The 18,700-nt window shown below is 44.2% G+C and overlaps 1 protein-coding gene across 2 annotated transcripts in view; it reads right to left on the bottom strand.

Annotated features, from left to right (window-relative positions):
* Positions 1–1,125: 1,125 nt before the first annotated feature.
* The window catches only part of CACNB4 (calcium voltage-gated channel auxiliary subunit beta 4), a 297,445-nt gene continuing 279,870 nt past the window's right edge, over positions 1,126–18,700 (bottom strand). For both annotated transcript variants that reach the window (XM_075529205.1, XM_075529206.1), the window contains exons 13-14: positions 3,279–3,464; positions 1,126–1,386 (exon numbers count right to left, since the gene is read on the bottom strand). In XM_075529205.1, coding sequence (XP_075385320.1) covers positions 1,126–1,386; positions 3,279–3,464 — 447 coding nt within the window. The remainder of the gene's footprint in view (positions 1,387–3,278; positions 3,465–18,700) is intronic.

Genomic DNA, 18,700 nt, shown 5'->3' with positions numbered 1-18,700 from the left:
TTACAAAGAATTCGGGGAAGGGCTGGAACGTTCGGATATTCAAAGGCAGAGCTGGGTGAAGCAAGGGCAAGGTGCTTAATTGTGCTGGCCGGAAATACTGAACCATGCTTGGGGTGAAGTGGGTTAGGTGACTTCCCATCTGGAGTCCCTTAGCTTTGCACTCAGGAGGATCTGTGTCACGCGCCGGCGACCCGCCTTCAGATTTCTGGATGTACGTAGTTGTGCTCAGACGGAGGGACAAAATGGGGAAACAGCACCCTATTTTCCACTTCATAAGACCAGGTAAGCCTGAAATTTCATCGACTCTTCTCTAATTGCTGGGAAAATTTTGGGTTTCATTGCCAACTTGAAACATACTAACAGTAGTGAGTACACGAAATGAAAAAAACCCCACCCTAAACCAAAACACTTTGAATACGACAACTGTGCCGGCAGAAAAGAAAAATATTAAAATCTGAGGAAACTATATAATTGCTGCATTAATTTGGTTTTGGTTTTTTGGCACTATCAATACATTTGGTGAGTCCGTAAAAGCCATTCTTGGCAACATCAACATATATTAAAATATTTATACATTCCACCTGTAAGTGTCAATTTTGATTCCAACAAATAAATATCATAGCTGGTTTGGGTTTCTATTGGTGTTCTGATTTTCTTATTAATTACCTTGTTTGTTTGTTTTTTCTCCGATTTTCTAATTGATTGTAACATGCTCAAGTAGACTTTCTAGTCAATTCACCCAAATTCCAACAGGAATTGGTTTATAAATTGGTTCCAACTGGAACTGGTCATTTGGAATTTCCAGCACGGGAAATTGTTTTATATGTGCCTTGATCAGTACCCTAAATTACAAATCGATGCATCTAAATCTAATGAAGAAAACAAAAGGTACTGTTATGTAAATGTTGCACTTAAAATACCTATATGATTGGGCATCTAATATCCATCTAGGCATAATGTACATTTTATTTATGTTTTTGCCCCCTACTTAGCTTCAAATGACAGCAGCCCACAGCACAGTAAACACTGTGCTCTACCTGCCAAGTTAAGATGATTGGTTTATCCTAGCAGTGCGATGGCGAGTTGTCAACCGATGAATATTTTTGTTTGTTTGTTTCTGCCGACTCAAAGCCTATGTCGGGAGTCATGGCTGTATCCCCCGGGCGAGCCTCGGTTCCTGTGGGGTTTGTAAGTGTCCTGGTATGAGTCAGGGTAATCTTCTTCCACGAGAGGGTAATGATCTCGGCTGTGCTGGGAACTGGAAGACAAGCGGTTCCTACTCTTCTGAGCCCGTTCATTGTGATAATTCTCATCAGAGGTCATTAAACTTCGTCTTTCAATTGGAGAGTTCTCTGTGGAGGGGTTGCTGCGCCTCACACGCTGACTCTAAAAACATTAGAGAGTTCACCGATTAACCGACAGCAACTGCATCCGGCTTGAACGCGTAAATGCATGTGCAACTGTGCGGTCTAGCTAACGGACTTAATACATGCTGTGAGATTGATTTCATAAACCATTTGGATGCACCAATGGTCCTCTCAACATCTGGCTGTATTTATTTGGGACACAAAATGCAAAGATGCCAGCATGCTGGTAGTTTATGAATTTAATTACATAGCATCACACTGCCTATTGTTCCACTTCTATGAAAAATATAGAATTGAAAATTAACTGAAGAGAATTTATTATATTGAGGGAGGTCTAATAATTCCACTTTATTGCAAAAAAAGGGTTCTTATTTCACTACAGGGGAATAAAATTCAGAATAGCACCTATGATTCTATCCCTCTCTTCAACTTCTAATACGTTTATAAATCTTGCTTCCATAACAACAATAGCTTCTAATAGGAACTAAAGTCCTCCAGTACAATTAATTGGGATTAATATCTTCAGAATCTTATTTCGTGGCCTGGGAATTGTTATTGAAAAACCTTCTTCACATTATGGGAGAACCCCTATCCTTGGCCGTGTCCACCTGCTGAGGTAGGTCACCGCAGTTAATGAGGAGGACTCCTGTGATAAACCAGGGGCTGTGCCCGTAGTGCCAGCCAGGCATCTACCAAGGAAGGCTGTATGGGCACAAGCGATACAGGTCACAGGATAAAGGGCATCATATTAACTAGTAATGAAACTGGGAAGACCACCCTAGATGGTCTCCAAGGAGCGTTGCCACTCATCCCCACAAGGCAACATTTCATCTCACTTCTGCCAACAGTGCTTCAGGCAGCCATCGCTTGGGTTACAATATCCATTTCAGGACCAACCCAGGCGCGTCTATGGAGGCGCGCACTAAGTTCAGGATGTGAAGCAAGCCGAGGAATACTCGGAGTGTATTCAGATGTACTGTACATTATAATAGCACACTCTTGCTGTTCATTTCCAGACTTGAATTTGTTCCTGAGATGGCCAATTTTTTCCTTCTTTTCTGCTTACAAAGATGTCATTGTCTAACAGGGTAATACAGTTACAACGACATTTCAGAGCATGCGCTTCTCTGTCTCAGCGTTAACTCTACAGGGTCCACAATGGTGACCATCATTAAAACAACACTGGCCATGGATGCGAGAGGGCCCAGCTGACGACCTGTTCCTCAGTCACCTGGGGCTTTGGCCGCACTCCAACGGCTGCTTGATCAACGGTAAATAATAATTCATGTAGAAGGGCAAGATTTGTTTGGTATCAGATCTCTGGCTCCCCACATTTAGTTAGTTCTGAGCCCAGCACTGACACAGCGCAGAAGAGCACCTGCTCCTGTGTGCTGGCCCCAGGGTCTGTCTCTAAGGGACTCTTGCCACAGCCTCTGGCCACAGGGGCCCCATGGGTGCCGCTGCACAGCTCCACGGACAGACTAGTGGAGGGAGCCATCCCTGTCCCCTAACAGAGCAACTATCCTTGTAGCGTGCTGTCCTGTGCACACTTGAGGGCAAGCTCGGAGCCTGTGGGGCAGACTTTAACTAAAGTACCTTACCTCTCCGCCGGGATGCCTGCGCTTCCAGCCACAGCAGAGCTCTTAGGAAGTGGTAAGAAGGATTAACAGACTCCTCGTGGAGTTTAGGCCGAGGAACGATTCATTTGAAGAGGGAAATCACATTACACTATCCGTTCTGGCTAACTTTGTCTAGGGTAGATCATGCTTAGAAACTATTTTGGGATTTTTAAGATAAGGCCCAGTACGGTTCCTATTTCAGATTCTGGGCCCTCCAGTGTCCATCTGAATCAAGTCCTCTATGGAATCTGAAGACATGGCTGTAAAGCCCCAAGTAACAAAGCGGCAGTACCTGTAACCCGGAGATTGCTGTAGGATACGGTGAGAGTGCTGTCGAGCCTAAATTCCTTCCAAGCAGGGGGGTCATAGGGGTGCTACTGGTGGTGTGAGTAGCGCGCCAGTATGCCTCGAGGTACTCTCCCAGATGTTCGCACGCATCCTCAAGCTGATTCTCATCCAATATGACATCAAACATTTCCTGTAAGCGACAAGAAAATCTATTTTGTTTCCACGTTCAACTCTAGACTATGAACCCTAAAATCCGACTTAATCACCTTTCTGATACCTAAATCAACCCAACAATCAGTGTCTGACCAGTTGGCTTCTGATGCTCAGAGATCCTGTGCGTCTGTCCTCCTCAGGTTGTGAAGGTTGTAACCATTTGGCAATGTCTAGGAGTCAAGTACATTGCTTCTTGGCCTTTTGGCTAAGAGTCAAGTACTTAAGTGTTTACACCACCCAACGACTCCCTGCTAAAAGCCAGGAAGGAGCTCAAATTCTAGGAGCTAGATGGACAGTTTTCACAGCTACCAAACAGCCACAGAAAAACCAACTCACTGCCAAGGAGTCAATTTTGACTCACAAAGATTCTAGAGGACAAATCAGGACTGGCCCTGGGGGTTTCCGAAGCTGTAGTTCTTGGCAGGAGCAGAAAGCCTCAGCGTTCGGAGCAGGAGGCGGGTTTGAACTGCTGACTCTGGCAATAGCAAGCCACCTCATAACCCACTTTGACATCAGAGCATCTGCCAAGTAAAACGTTTTGCAATTGGGTTTGCATCTTCTTTCTCCCGCATTTCCACCTCCGGACTTGTAGATTGACTAAGGACCCACCAAGTTTTGCCAACAGACCCAGTGAAGGGGACCTTATTTAGAGAAGGGACCTTATTTATTTAAGGTAGGATCTCAAGATGAGCTCCTCCAGGATTAGCGTGGGCCATGAACCTTATAAAGAGAAGAGGAATTGTCCCGCCTCAAGCTAAAGAATGCCTGGAGTCACCAGATGTTGGAAGGGGTGAAGGATTCTCTCTGGGAGACTCTGGAGGTTAGCATGCCTTGCCAACGTCTGGCTTTTAGATTTCTAGCTCTTTAAACTGAGAGAAAACAAAAGTCTATTGTTTTCAAACTACCGAGTTTGTTCATTCTTACTAGAAGTAAGAAAGTGAGGAGAAACACTGCTTATCCCCAGCAACAGTCCCAGTCTCCGAAACCCACACGGGCAGTTCGACCCTGTCGTACTGGGTGGCTGAGTCGGAATCCACGCGAGACGGCAATGAGTTTTTTGGTTTGTTCATTTGTTGTGGCAGCCCTAGGAAACGGAAACATCCATCCACCTGGTTTTCTTGCTTTCATTACCCACACCAGAACTTCCCAGCAGAACAGGGCTGCTCTGTCGGCACGGACACTGCTCCTTGCTGGCTTTTAGAGGAACGACACCTGGCACAGAGCAAGTGGGTGGTGGCTCATCCTGTCCTTGGTTCACAACAGGGAGACAAATCTGTGTTTGCCTTGAAGGAAGACACCACGGAAATTATCTCTCCCTCAACATTCACTGCTGAAATGTTTTCATCACAGTCTTAATGGGGGGAAATGTGACCCTCATTTGGATAGCAGTTTGCAGGTCCTGGGAACAGTGAAAAAAGGTTCATTACCCAGGAAAAGGTTTGACGGGTGTCTGAGAAGACTCAGCCACATCAGCCCATGTTCTCACCACTCCACACACACACAAAAGAGTATCAGCATATTTCAGATGGTGTGCGTGTGTGTGCTTATTCGATTCACGTATAAAACATTTACTTAGCATCTATTTGGGGCCAGGCATTGTGGGCTTGCCATGGCAAGGAAAACATTGTCCCTCTTCTCAAGCAGCATTGCCATCTAGTCAGACAGACGAGTCTTGAGATCTGTAACAAACTGTGCGACACTGAGCCAGTTCTCAGTTCGAGCTGACACAGGTGCAGATTTTGAGGGAGGCTGGAGAGACAGGTGAAAGTTGGAACTTAAGAGGGAGCAAAATAATTACCGAGGGGAAAGGCAGGGGAGGATTGTGGGTAATCGGAGCCACCCGCAATGCGTCCGAGGAGAAAATGTTCTGAAATGGATTGTGGCAATGAGAGCACAACTCTTTTTAATATGATTGAAGAATTAAATTATATGATATGCGAAGTACATATCCAAATGATTTTTCATTAAAAAAGAGGAACTATCGATAAGCTAATTAAAGTGTTCTTTCTATGAAGGAAGGTGGATAAATAAAACAGATAAAGAGAAGCCGATATATGATGGAAGAAAGAGATGATGCGGCCCACGAGAGAAGGAACGTTGCTAGCAACCGGAACTTCAATTAATATATGTCCTGATAATAAATCACCTATTATCATTAACTCTCAATAGAGTTTCTGTCTTTTTCAGTCAAAAGTCCTCTCCCCTCTAGTAACAATGAGTACACGAATGAAGAAAATGGTCTCAAACTGATGTGGTGATAACTGTACAAGTCTTCTTGATGGGATTGAACTAATGAGTGGCATGGTATGTGGATCACATGCTAGTAAAACAATTGCGGGGATCCCTCTCCCTGACTTATGGATCACCCCCTCTCCCTCTCCTCAAAATGGGTATTGAAATCTTACCCTTGTACTTGTGGACGTGATCCTGTTTAGAAATAAGCCCGGCTTTTGTTAATGAGGCCATGTCAGAATAGAGTGGCTCCTAAACCTAATCACTTTTGAGTTATGAAAAGAACAAACGAGACAGAGAGACACACACACAGGGGAAGACAGACACCAGACGGCTGCTGTCTACAAGCCACGGAGCACCGGGAATGCAAGGGATACCGAGAGGGAAGGAATCTGCACAGCTGAACCCCCATTTGGACTTTCAGCCTGTGGACCTCTGAGAAAACAGATGGCTGTTCTTTGAAGTCACCCACTTGCAGCAGCTGTGTTACAGCAGTAGCAGGTAAATAAGATGCACACTGTCATAACCTTTCAATAACTACAAATACAGAATCTGAGAAGTACCCATAATGTTCAGATATAAAAAGGGGCATGGCGGTGCTGACTCCAGTGGGTCAAGACCAGCCTCATCCCAAAGAGCAGCCTTAAACTCAGGTGACAACATGAAGAACGAATGGGGCAGCGCAGGCACAATGGACTCTGAACCTCTGCTGGCAAACCTTCCCCAAGAGTTCCACACCCTTTGTGACTTGACTGTGTTGTTCACAGGCTAATTCTGGTGCAGTCAGGCGTCCCCCAGTCCACTGCAAGGCACGGTGACTGCACAACAGAAAGAAACACTGCGGCCCTGTGCCACCCTCCCCATCGATCCTGTGCCTGAGCCCACTGATGCAGCCGCTGGGTCAGTCCACCTTGTTGAGGGCCTTCCGCTCCTTCTCAGCCCCTCCGCTTTACCAAGCATGATGTCCTTCTCCAGGGGCTGCACACACTCAGCTAATGAACCTGTGGAGCAACCTGCCGACATTTCTCAGCTGAGAGGTGCAAAGGGGATTTCTACTGAAGACCTTGTGTTTTGATGCGCAAAGCAAAAAACTTTTTACTTATGCTAATTGAGTCATGATACTTGTATCGTTCGCATTCTACCATGTGGGTTGGATTGATCTCAGTAAGTCATCTTCTTGCTTTCATACACTCCTAAATGGAAGAATCCCCTAGTGTTACCTAGACCAGGAAGGTGCTGACCACGACAGCCAGGATTTCAAAGCCCAAGTAATCAGTACCTACTGGTTTGAACAAGGTTTATATTGCCTTTGTTGTACACATTTATATTATCAGTTTGTAGGCACAACTGTCACATATTTAATTGCAAGAAATTTAAATAAGTCATTTGTTTGCCAACGACTACAATTGGTGTATACTGTTACCAGCAAATGGCTATTTGCTTAAGCCTCGATCATCTCAAGGGAACTACACTTCTGCATTACAAAGAGACGACAGCAAATATATGATGGGAGATGATTTGAAATTCCTCCTAGACTTTTAAAAGCACAGAGAAAAGCACAGTTCAACTTCTGGATGAACACTGACACATGCGACCTATTTTCAATGAGGAATAACTTCATAGCCTGGACCTGTGACTTCTTTTTTTTTTTTTTTTAAATGCTGTTTAGGAAATACAGTTGAGTAGACCAAAATGCTAGAGAGGGGTGGGGTAGGGGTAGAATCTTTTATTTCAATGAAATAGTCAAAGAGAAGCAAGCCAATGAATCATACAAACTAGCTTTATAATTTTTCATAAGTTTAGAGGTTCAAAAATCTACTCAGTTCCCAAGCGTGCAACATTTGATGACCCCAACATGAATAAGGAAGTAGAGCTAGCTTAAGCGCAGAAGAAGGTGTTGATACAATCACAGCGTGGGACCACTGCTCTCACAGGACATCGTGCTCCTCGTGACAGCCCATGAAAAAGGGATATGAGAAACACAGAGATGCTTTCAAGAACTCCTCTGACATCTGTGACGGGATACTTTCTTCAGCCAAAGCAGGGAAAATGATGTGGGTCCACAGTAAGTAAGCAGTAAGCACAAAAGTCAATATAAACCATTAGAAAATCAAGTAGTATAACAAAACAATGCTCTACTTCCTACTTTGGTGAACAGTGACTGGGGTCTTAAAAAAGATTGTGAGCAGGCATGGAAGATACAACTACTGGTCTCTTCTTGTTCCAAAGTTGAGTGGCGGGAGCTGGAGGCGCATGGAGACATAGAACATAGAACTCCAGTCTCTCTGACCCTCACACCAGCCTCAGACAGCGTCCAGCTCCCACTGCTGACCACAATAGAAGTTCCTGGGTAGAATGGGGGAAAATGTGGAACAAAATTGTAAAACAGACTAGGCTTATTGGTCTGATAGAGACTGGTGAGATCCGCAAGTCTACAGACCTTATTATACTTCAAGTCTCAAACTGAATTCACCACCCCTATGGCTCAACTTTCATCCAAATTCCAGATAAGTCAAGTCTATACGGTGAACCAGAGAGGAATGTACTTAGAACAGTGGTTCTCAACCTTCCTAAGGCCTCGACCCTTAAATACAGCTCCTCATGTTGTGGTGACCCCCAACCATAAAATTATTTTTGTTGCTACTTCAAAACTGTCCCTTTTTTTCAGGCATAGGATTTATTTGATAAGTGTTCATAATTTCCTTGTGACAATCACCTCTTATTTGAACCTTTATTGTATATGCACATGGACAAGCACAGAAAGAATCATGCAAAAACATTTTTTGAGCTAGGAATGGCAATATGGTTTTGTTTTCCTTTTCATGGTCTCTAATTTGCTCTTATTTTTAAAAAGTAGAAGAAGAGGGAGAAGGAGAAGAAGAAGAAGAAGAAAGACTGCTTGTTAAATACTTTTTTTGAATTCTTCAAATCCTTTTTTTTAATCATTTTATTGGGGCTCATACAACTCTCATCACAATACACACACACATCAATTCTGTAAAGCACACTTACACATTCGTTGCCCACATCATTCTCAAAACTCTTACTTTCTGCTTGGGCTCCTGGAATCAGTTCCTCATTTTCCTTCTACCCCCTCCCTCTTTGCTCCCCCCTCCCCCATGAACCCTTGATAATTTATTAATTATTATTTCATCTTATGTTAAGATCCTTCACCCACTTTCTATTGCCCATCCCCCAGGGAGGAGGTTATATGTAGATCCTTGGAATCAGTTCCCCCTTTCTACCCCCCCTTCCCTCCCGGTATCGCCACTTTCACCACTAGTCCTGAGAGGTTCATCTGTCCTGGATTCCCTGTGTTTCCAGTTCCCATCTGCACCACTGTGCATCCTCTGGTCTAACCAGGTTTGCAAGGTAGAACTGGGATCATGATAGTGGCGGGAGGGAGGGAGAGGAAGCATTTAAGAGCTAGAGGAAGGTTGTGAGTTTCATTAATGCTATACTACACCGTGAGTGACTCATCTCCTCCCCACTACCTCTCTGCAAGGGATGTCAAGTTGTCTACAGATGGGCGTTGGATCCCCATCACGTGCTCCCCTCATTCACGATGATATGATCTCCCCCAGTCTTTGGTGTTTGATACCTGGTCCCCTCGACCCTTCATGATCACACATGCTGGTGTGCTTCTTCCATGTGGGTTTTGCTGCTTCTGGGCTAGGTGGCTGCTTGTTTACTTTCAAGCCTTTAAGACCCCAAACACTATATCTCTTGATAGCTGGGCACCATCAGCTTTTTTCACCACACTTATGCACACATTCATCTTCAGCATTTATATGTGGAAGGTGACTACACAATGATGGATTTTGTTCTTTGGTGTCTGCTACCTGATCCCTTCATCACCTTGTGATCACATAGGTGTGGTCTTCTTGTGTGCTTCTTCCCTGTGGGCTTTGTTGCTTCCAAACTAGATGGCTGTGTGTTTACCTTCAAGCCTTTAAGACCCCAGATGCTATATCTTTTGATAGCCGGGCACCATCAGCTTTCTGTCATTTTTCTATTATTATGAATTGTAATATAAATATCTGATATGCAGGATGTATTTTCATTGTTACAAATTGAACATAATTAAAGCATAGTGATTAATCAAAAACAATATGTAGTTGTATACTGTGAAATATTTATGTGTTTTCTGAAGGTTTTAGGCGACCACTGTGAAACAGTTGTAAAGGGGTTGTGACCCACAGGTTGAGAACAATCAGCCACTTAGAACAATCAGCCATACCTTATCAAAGGCAATTCAGCATTTGCCTAGGAATAAAGTTCAGAAGGCAGGGCTGGATAAGAAAGAGGGGTCCAGGGAAGATAGGAAAAACAGGCAGGAAGGGAGAAGAGTGCTTTCACACTGTGCAGATTGCCATCAATGCCGTTCCCCAGGGCTTTCTCCAGGTGTACAGATCTGGGTTTCCACTGGGGTTTCTCCAGGTGCGTGAAGTGATGGAATGGAAGACCAACTTCACCCAAGTCACAAGGAAAAACTAAAGAGAACAGGAAAGCAGGCACAAAAAGCCCCTTTTCTGCATAAGTCCTTCAGGAAAACTCAAAGTCCACGTGGAGAGGAAACAACCGCCCGGAGCTCCTCCAGTGTTCTGGATAAGGAAAATGTCGGGGCGGTAGGGGGAGAAGGGAGCCGAATGAAGTGCACAGAAAGACAATTCGCAGACTCTGTTTCCAAATTCGAAGTATTTAAGTGCCCTGTTCTTCATTCCCTGAGCAAAATGTCACAAACCACCTCAATTATGGAGACCTACAGGCCTGGTTTGCCCAGAACTGTGCTAAAACTGGGGGGGTGGGGGGGGTGGAGGTGGTACCCACTAAACCAGCTGCCGTTGTAGTCTGATCCTGGTGCACTGCAACGCTCACTCTGGGAAAGTAGACTACTCCACAGAGTCTTCAATGGCTGCTTTTTCTGGGGAGGACTCATCCCTCCATGTTTTGGGTCCCACCCATGCATTTGCATCACTCAGGGATATTCAAAATTGGGGAAGACCTGAGAAAACTGGATTGGTTGGTCTTCCTAATTTATATAGAAGATAAAGTACTTTTCATTTCCTATATCCAGGAGAGTAGCAAGTTCCATTTTTTCCTTCTTCTGAAAATATAAGGGGGCTACAAAAAGTTTTTTGAAAAATTCCATGATTTTTTAATTCCATTTTTCCCAAGAACTTTTGAAGCCCAGTCGCATACATAGAAAAACATAGTCATTCAATAATAGCTACACATACAGTTCAATGGCTCTGGGTACAGTTTTCACATTTTACTATTCTCGCTGTCTCTTCCCATATTGTTTTCCCAGCATAGATATGGAAATCTCATTAAATCTAATGTACACATTCTAATAATTTTATCTATGAAGTTGCTATTCAATATCTTTAATATATTTTTCTCAAATATAGAGATTAATCTTGCAGGTTTTTAAAAAATTGTGTTACTGAATATTAGCCACCCGGGGCTTAAATAGATACATGCTGTCTGATGGAATATGTGTGGTTTTAGGTTGTAGACAAACAAAGCCTTATGTGGACATCTTTCAGGTGCCTGTTTGTAAGCAGAGAAAAGAAATAACAGGATGAGAATACTTTAATTTCTTTGCTATTGAGACACAGAAATTGAAACCAGCCATTAAAAAATGACTAGCAAATATAATTCGGTAAACTAAAGCTGCTAAATGATATAATGCTATTAGCTGTCATTGGGCTGACCTTCAAGGGACAGAACTGCTGTAATCAACAGGTTTTCATTGGCTGGTTTTGGAAGTATACCACCTGTGTTAGTCAGGGAAGACTAGAGAAACAAATCCATAGACACTCATATGTGTACAGGAAAGAGCAGTATATACAAGAGCAATAGAATATTGAGAAAACAGCCCAGCCCAGATCAAGTTCATAAGCCTGATATTAGCCCATCTGTTCGATACCAATCTATAAAGTCCTCTTCAGACCCATGAATCCATGCAATGATGCCAAATGCAAGAAAATCACAGGCAAGGGGTTGGGAAGTCTTGCAGATCTAGTGGTGCTGTAAGCATCTCAGCGCTTGTAGGGGTCTCCACGTGGCTTCTCCAGCTCAGGGCACTAGCATAGTTCCATGTGTCTTGTCAGCTGCTATGTCTCGCAGGGAGTGAGCTGAGACAGAGCGTGTCTCCCACCTCCAAGAAAGAAATACAGGAGTTCCCCGAATCCTCAGGAGAAGGCCATGCCCACACAGAGACCTTACTGGCTATATCTTGATTGACAATCTAGACTCCACCCCTAAACTCTTACTCCTCAAATTGATACCAGATTATATATTTACCACACCACCAGACCTTTCTTCCTACTCTGTCTTGGTCTGGAAGCTTCACTGACACCCACTGAGCATCATGCAAGTCTCCAATGACATGCAGGTGGTGGCTGCAGTGAGGGACACTGGCTAGGAATAGTCTCTTGCATGGAAGGTGAGAATGCTACCACCAGATCACACTGGCAACATAAAAGGCCCTGATAATTATAAAACAACCCACCTGTTCCTTTCATAGCAAAATAGCATTCTTGATATTTTTGAACTCTTTGAAGATCTAACTGACTAGTCAAAGTAGGAAGAGACTAGACTGTCGCGTTAAAAGATTTTGGAAGACCTGGGAGATCACGTGGACATAAAGGGAAGCGGGACAGCAGTTAACAACAGCAACGACAGGATCACGGGCCCAAGCAGGTAGCTCCAGACAGTTTCCACCTTCTGGAGCTAAACAATCAGCATTTGCCACTAAGCAGTGAAGGTATTGGGAGACTCTAACCCCACTTCGTTCCTCTCTTTCAGTAATTTACGCGGCATTCATGATGACCCAACTGTCTCCTCCCTGGCCCCTCCATCCTGCCATCCTTGTCACCATTTGTAGAAAAGGCACATCGTAGTTTTATTGGCAATATACTTCACATGTCATACAATTTAATTGGTCATTCATATTAAGATGAGTCGTATAATCAATACCACAGTCAATTTCAGAATATTTTCTTCTCTTACTCCTTGTTCATTCCCTATTTCCCCCCAAACCTCCCCTGCCATGCCCCTAGGTAATTATTTTATTCATTTATTTCCGGTACCACAACTTCTGCTTATATAATTCAGTGTCACTGATTAGACTCTTCATGCTGTACACACACTATCGATACCCTTTTCAATGCGCCAACCCTTTCCCTGTCACCTAAGGTAACCGTTGGTCAGGTTTTGTTTTGTTTTGTTTCTTGTGGTTTTCTTGATACAGTATTCACCTATCGTGTGACATATTCCCATGGTTAAATTGCTATTAAAGTGAGTTGTGTAATCACAATCACTTCTAGTGCTCTCCCACCACATTCATCGTTTGCTTCCCAAATCCCCTCACCCTCCCTCTCTCCCCACATCCACCCCTTCATCCTTTATACATTCTTGCACCAGTTACTATCTATAAGCAGCTACTTCTGTGCTTCACACACTGGGAAACCCAACAGGAACAATGAAAAACAGAAACAAAATAAAGTGGTAAGGATACATTTCTTAACATTTTATTGTGAATTGAGAGAAGGTATATAGAGCAAATCCATCCAAGCGATTCATACACATTTTGTTTCATCTCATTGATTTCAATGTCCAGATGTAACATCCCTCACCCCACTCCTTCCATGGACCCTGCTTCCATTCCTTTTTCCTGCTCCCGTGGAACTCTGTCCTTGGGTAAAGCTGCCCCGTTGACCTCAAATGGTTGATTGTTCTAAGGTGTGCATATCGCCCCGATGTTATTGTTCCCAGTATAGACCTGCCTACTCTTCGGCTGAAAATGGAGCCATGGGTGTGAGTTCAGTTTTCAAACCTGAAGGGTGATACAGGACTACCTGGAGTTTTGGCAGTTCTACCGGCTTCTATCTGACCATTACACAAGGTATCTTTTCATAATTTTGAGTTTTATTCCACATTTTTCTCCCACCCTACCCAGTACTTTGTAATGTAGCTTAGTGTTCTGTTACATTCACATTCATCTGATGCTTTAAATCATAGAGCATTGGAGGTAGTGAATCTCCAACTCGCTCTCTCTCCAAGTCGGGAGCCTGAGGATCCTTGGTACAGGAGTCGTTCGCTTTGCACTGAGAGAAATTAGATTCTAGGTGGCCTTGTTTCATGAAGTATGCACCCCAAGCTGGTCACCCTCTTGTTGAAAAGCAGCTATAGATTGAACCTATAACTTCACTCAGGAGCTCCATCATAGCGAATGCACTTCAAAGAGGTGAATGAAGGCACACCGTTCTAAATAATGTATGGAAAATTACTGGATAAGGCAGTGGAAAAGTGCTACCGTCAATGCAATATGATCAGGGATACTGAACGCTGCTATTAACGCAAGCGCTCTGTGTTTAGTAGAATAAGTCTGAGCCCAGTCAGCAAAGGGTGATGGGAGAGAACTACTCTTGTTACTGTGTTCGAGGTTTGCGAGACTCTAGAGGAGATGAATTCCTCTTTTGCAGAGAGAGCAATCATCTCTCTCTCTCTCTCTCTCTCTCTCTCTCTCTCTCTCTCTCTCTCTCTCTCTCTCTCTCTCTCTCTCAAGAGCCTTCAGGTCGGTTTTTGGTAACGGAAGCCAGCTTGTAACTAAGTAGATTAAAGATTCCATCTCACGTGTCTATTCCATGGTCTATCTGCCTTTCTCACCATGCATTCTAGAGCGCTCATTACCATGTAACTGAGGCAATCTGAACTTCGCCTTCTTAAAAGGAACTATTTTCAACTTCCCCGAAAAGGAAAAGTGTATCAATACCTGGCAAATGCATACGGATGTATATTAAGTACAAAGTCAGGCAGGTTGCAGACTGCATTAAAAAAAATAAAGATATTGAGCTGATGGAACTACTTTCTTATTTATTTATTTATTTTGGAACTACTTTCATAGGCTCCTGTTTTGTTTGCTTCTTCCCATCGGTTCCTCAAGACTAGGCAAAAAGATGTAGCTCCTCCTTCCAGAGGGGAGCTGCCTGTGGCAGGCCACGGGCTCTTTGACACGCCTTGCATCAAGATGGAGGGTTGTGTCCCCCCTCTGTGAATCTGGGCAGCTGCTGTGCAGCCTTTGATGAATGACTGTGGTCGAAATAACGCTGTATCCATACCAGGGACTTAAGAGGCTGGGGCACATGCTATGAGCCGTGGGAGCCGCCGCCACTCTGGAAGTATGCATCCTTTGTTGCAGGAAAGCTCGTGGACAGTCCCCGAGACTACTTGGAGAGGGTGAGGAGCCTGGCTGTGCCCAGCTTGCCAGCTGATCACCACTGAGTTTCCCTAAGTCACTAAATTTTGATGTAGTTTTTTACACGGTTCTAGAAAACAAGAACCTTGCCCTAGAACAGGGTAGCAACTTAGACTTCCTGCTGCTTCTGTAAACTAGTCTGACTGGGATACAGCAACTGGAGATTCGAGTCTACTCAGAGGCACCTTGTAAGAAAGGCCTGGCAATCTGCTTCTAAAAAGGCAGCCAGGGACACCCAGTGGAGCACAGTTCTACTGTGACACACAGGAAGTCACCGTGAGTTGGCACTGACTTGATGACAATTGGTAATAGCTAGTTTGAGGCTAAAAACATCAAGTTGCAAAGGACACTACGTTCCCTACCAAGTCTGAAATATGTACTATCTGGTCCTTCACTCTGGAGAAAGGCGAGGCTTCCTGTTCCCATAAAGATTGACCTCCTCAGACATTCAACAGAGGGGCCACTGCGCGTCAGCTTCGACTTGCTAGCTGTGAGTTCGTTTTGGTTTGGGTACGTCAACAAACAAACTTACCGACCCTCTTCCCAGGAAGTCTTAGCGGAAACTCACAATGCCAGCTCTCGAAGAATATGCAGTGATCTACCTGCTGCTAGGTCCCATCTCAAGGAGAAAGAGACCTCAGGCTGACTCTGCCCAAAGTGCCTGACCTTTGAAGAGCTGGCTCACCTCTCTGGGCTCAGCTCCTTCATTTGTAAAGCGAGGAGTTTGGACTGGCTCAGTCTTTCCCTAGGATTGTTCCATGAAACACTAGTCTCCAGGGATGCTCTGTGGAAAAATGTTCCTGCAGCCAAAATCTAGGGGAAGCATTGCGTACTATGGGGCCTATTGCGGATGTAAAATTCACGCTCGCATATTAAAGGCTTGGTGGTAAACAAGCCGAGCAATCCACCAATAAGCTTTGTCTCGAAAACTTTCAGTGTTAGGGCTCTTCCTACCACACTTGATGGCATTGCATTTGACCCGCGTTACACAGGACACAGCTACCCCAGGAAACAGCACACAGGTGCTCTTGAAGCAAGGGACGTAAGGACTTGGGGACGCTGGTCAGTCAATAGTCCCTGAATCCACGATTCATTCTTCTGACTAAAGTGTTAACAGTTTTTTAGAGCTGTTTTAAACCCCCCTGCCCTTTAATTTCTTAGCAACGTAAGACTGCTGACTTTTCAGATCGAAGACCCAGAGGCCAGTTAAGCAAGTGGTGGATTCTCCCACTGGAACTAAAATGGCATGGGTACCACAAAACCTTGGGGTGGCAATTACAGAGGTGGTCTTTGGGTAAAGCAGGGACAAATGACAAGAGCAATTTCTAGGAAACTTCTAGATTTTACACTCCAAAGGTTTTTTCACCCATGTCAGCCCAGAGTGTGCAGTTCCTCTTGGCACGACCAGTGCTACTCAGATCATATCAAACCAGCAGGCTTAGTACTACAAACAGAGAGTAGAAAATACTGAATATAAGGTGACCTTGCTTATCTCAATTGCCTATTTAAATTTATAGGTTACCTAATCAATTATATAGAGCAAGAAAGTGTTTACCCTGATGAGCTGATGATAGGGCAAGGCTGTTTTCCTAGCATATGGGAGGTTAGAGTTTCCCGACGTGGGGAGGCATCCTACTGTACACAGCTCAGGGTCTTATTTGCCATTGAGTACACACATATCTTTTCCTGGATTCAGTTATTTCAGCTGTAACAGAATAATTGTACAACCACTCACTCTTCAACCCTCTCAGCAGTGAAAATATCTCAGTGTTAATAACCTAACAGCCAAACCCACTGCTATCAAGTCAATTCCAACTCATAGCAACCCTATATTTTCTGGTACTTATTAGGGACAAAGAGCTGTTAATAAATTCATTCTCACAGAGAGACCAAAATTAAAAAGAAGACAAGTTCACTTCATTTAAAACACGTATTAAGCCTTCATTCTCGGGGAGTTAATTACTGAGCCCTCTTATAACGTGACTACCCAAAACTTATGAATGCATTCAGCCAAACCAGTGGTCCTCAACAGGGAGCAATTGTGTCCCTAGGGGACACTGGCAATGTCTAGAGATATTTTGGTTTGTTACAGTTGGAGGTGGGAAGGCTATTCCGGGTTCAGGATGCTGCTATACATCTTGCAATACACAAGATTCACACACACACCCCACCAAAGAATTACCCATCACAAAGCATTAAGAGTGCTAAGCTGGAGAAAGTCCGATCTAAGCCACTCATCTCAGAGTTTGAAAGGGACATCAGATACCATGTCCTTCAGATTCCACCAGGAAAGCTCCCTTGTACAACAGATCTCCTATCTGCCCGTGGAACCCACTCCATGCTACCCTGTGCCCAGCTGAGGGCATTTAGAGACAACGCCCTGACTAGAGAGCTGTCCTATTCATTCTGGCATCGAAGCAGACTTGTGACATGTCTTCCTCCAATTGGGCCATTGATCACACTGTAAAATAAGATAGGTCTAAGCTTGCCCTTTCCAGGTGGCCTATGGATAGCTCACAGGAACCCCCTGGGAGCTGCTAACCTCAAGGTCAGCAGTTCAAAATCACCAGCCACTCTGCAAGAGAGAGAGGAGGCTTGCTGCTTCCATAAAGAGTTACAGTCTTGGAAACCCACATGGGACAATTCTTCCCTGTCCTGTTGGGTTATTATAGAGTCAGATCAACTCTGTGGCAGTAAGTTACTGGAGTGTAGGGATGTCTGAGAGACCCTGAGTGGGACAAACTGATAGGCTCTTAACTACTAGCCAAACAGTTGGGGGCTGAGACCCACTAGAGGTACCTTGGAAGAAAGGGGTGGGATCTCCTTTCAAAGGGTCTGTCACTGCCATAAAAACCCTATGGAGCAGTGTACTCCACATAGGCGGGGCTGCTGTGAGTCAGAAATGACTTGGCAGCAACTGATATGGTTTTGGTTCACGGTTAATGGCCCATCAGTGATGGCTGTGATGGGGTTCTCGCCTTTCCAGCAGAAGTGAATTCAGTCCTCAGCCAAATGCACCTCAATTGCAGCCATCAGTGGAGGCGTGGAGGCTGCTATGGGACTGAACAGACTTCAGCAGAGCTTCCAAATAAAGATGGCGAGGAAGAAAGGCCTGGGAGTCTAGTTCTAAAAAAAAAAAAAATCAAGTTTGTGAAATCCCTATGGGTCACAGTGATTCTTACCCATTGCACATGGGGGAAGTCATGAGTTAACTACCAATTGATGGTAACTAACAACAACAACCTACTAACAATAACAACCTAGATCTACTCCCTCAACCCCCTGTGAAGACTCCAATGGATATAACTATTCTTATAACATTTTATTGAAAGTTAGAAATAATATTGAAGTTCCTGGCTATGGGTGCCTGCTCAATGAATGGTAACTTACTTCAACTGCAGCAAAGAGATGCATTATATGGTCAGGCTATGGGCAACGCACTCTTGTATGTTTGCTCTGTGCTTCAGAAAGCTCTCAGAAAAATGGAATTAACAGATAATGCAACTTTCCCACAGACTTTTTGAAGCCTCCCCCCACCACTTTTACATTTCATGTGTAAGTAGGCTTTATTAGTAGATGATGCAGCCATACACATCTTAACATGCCATTCCAGGCGTCCGACTAGACAAATTGTAGACAGGTAACCAGGTATGTATGTTTGGGAGGTGAGGTAGGGTTGGGAGGAGAGGAAACTTCGGCTTTGAAGTAAGATTGAT

Source organism: Tenrec ecaudatus, chromosome 13 (genome assembly GCF_050624435.1).
Source record: "Tenrec ecaudatus isolate mTenEca1 chromosome 13, mTenEca1.hap1, whole genome shotgun sequence".
In the NCBI taxonomy this organism is placed as follows: Eukaryota; Metazoa; Chordata; class Mammalia; order Afrosoricida; family Tenrecidae; genus Tenrec; species Tenrec ecaudatus.
Note: the sequence above shows the minus strand (reverse complement) of the source record. Positions and strands in the feature narration are given on the sequence as shown.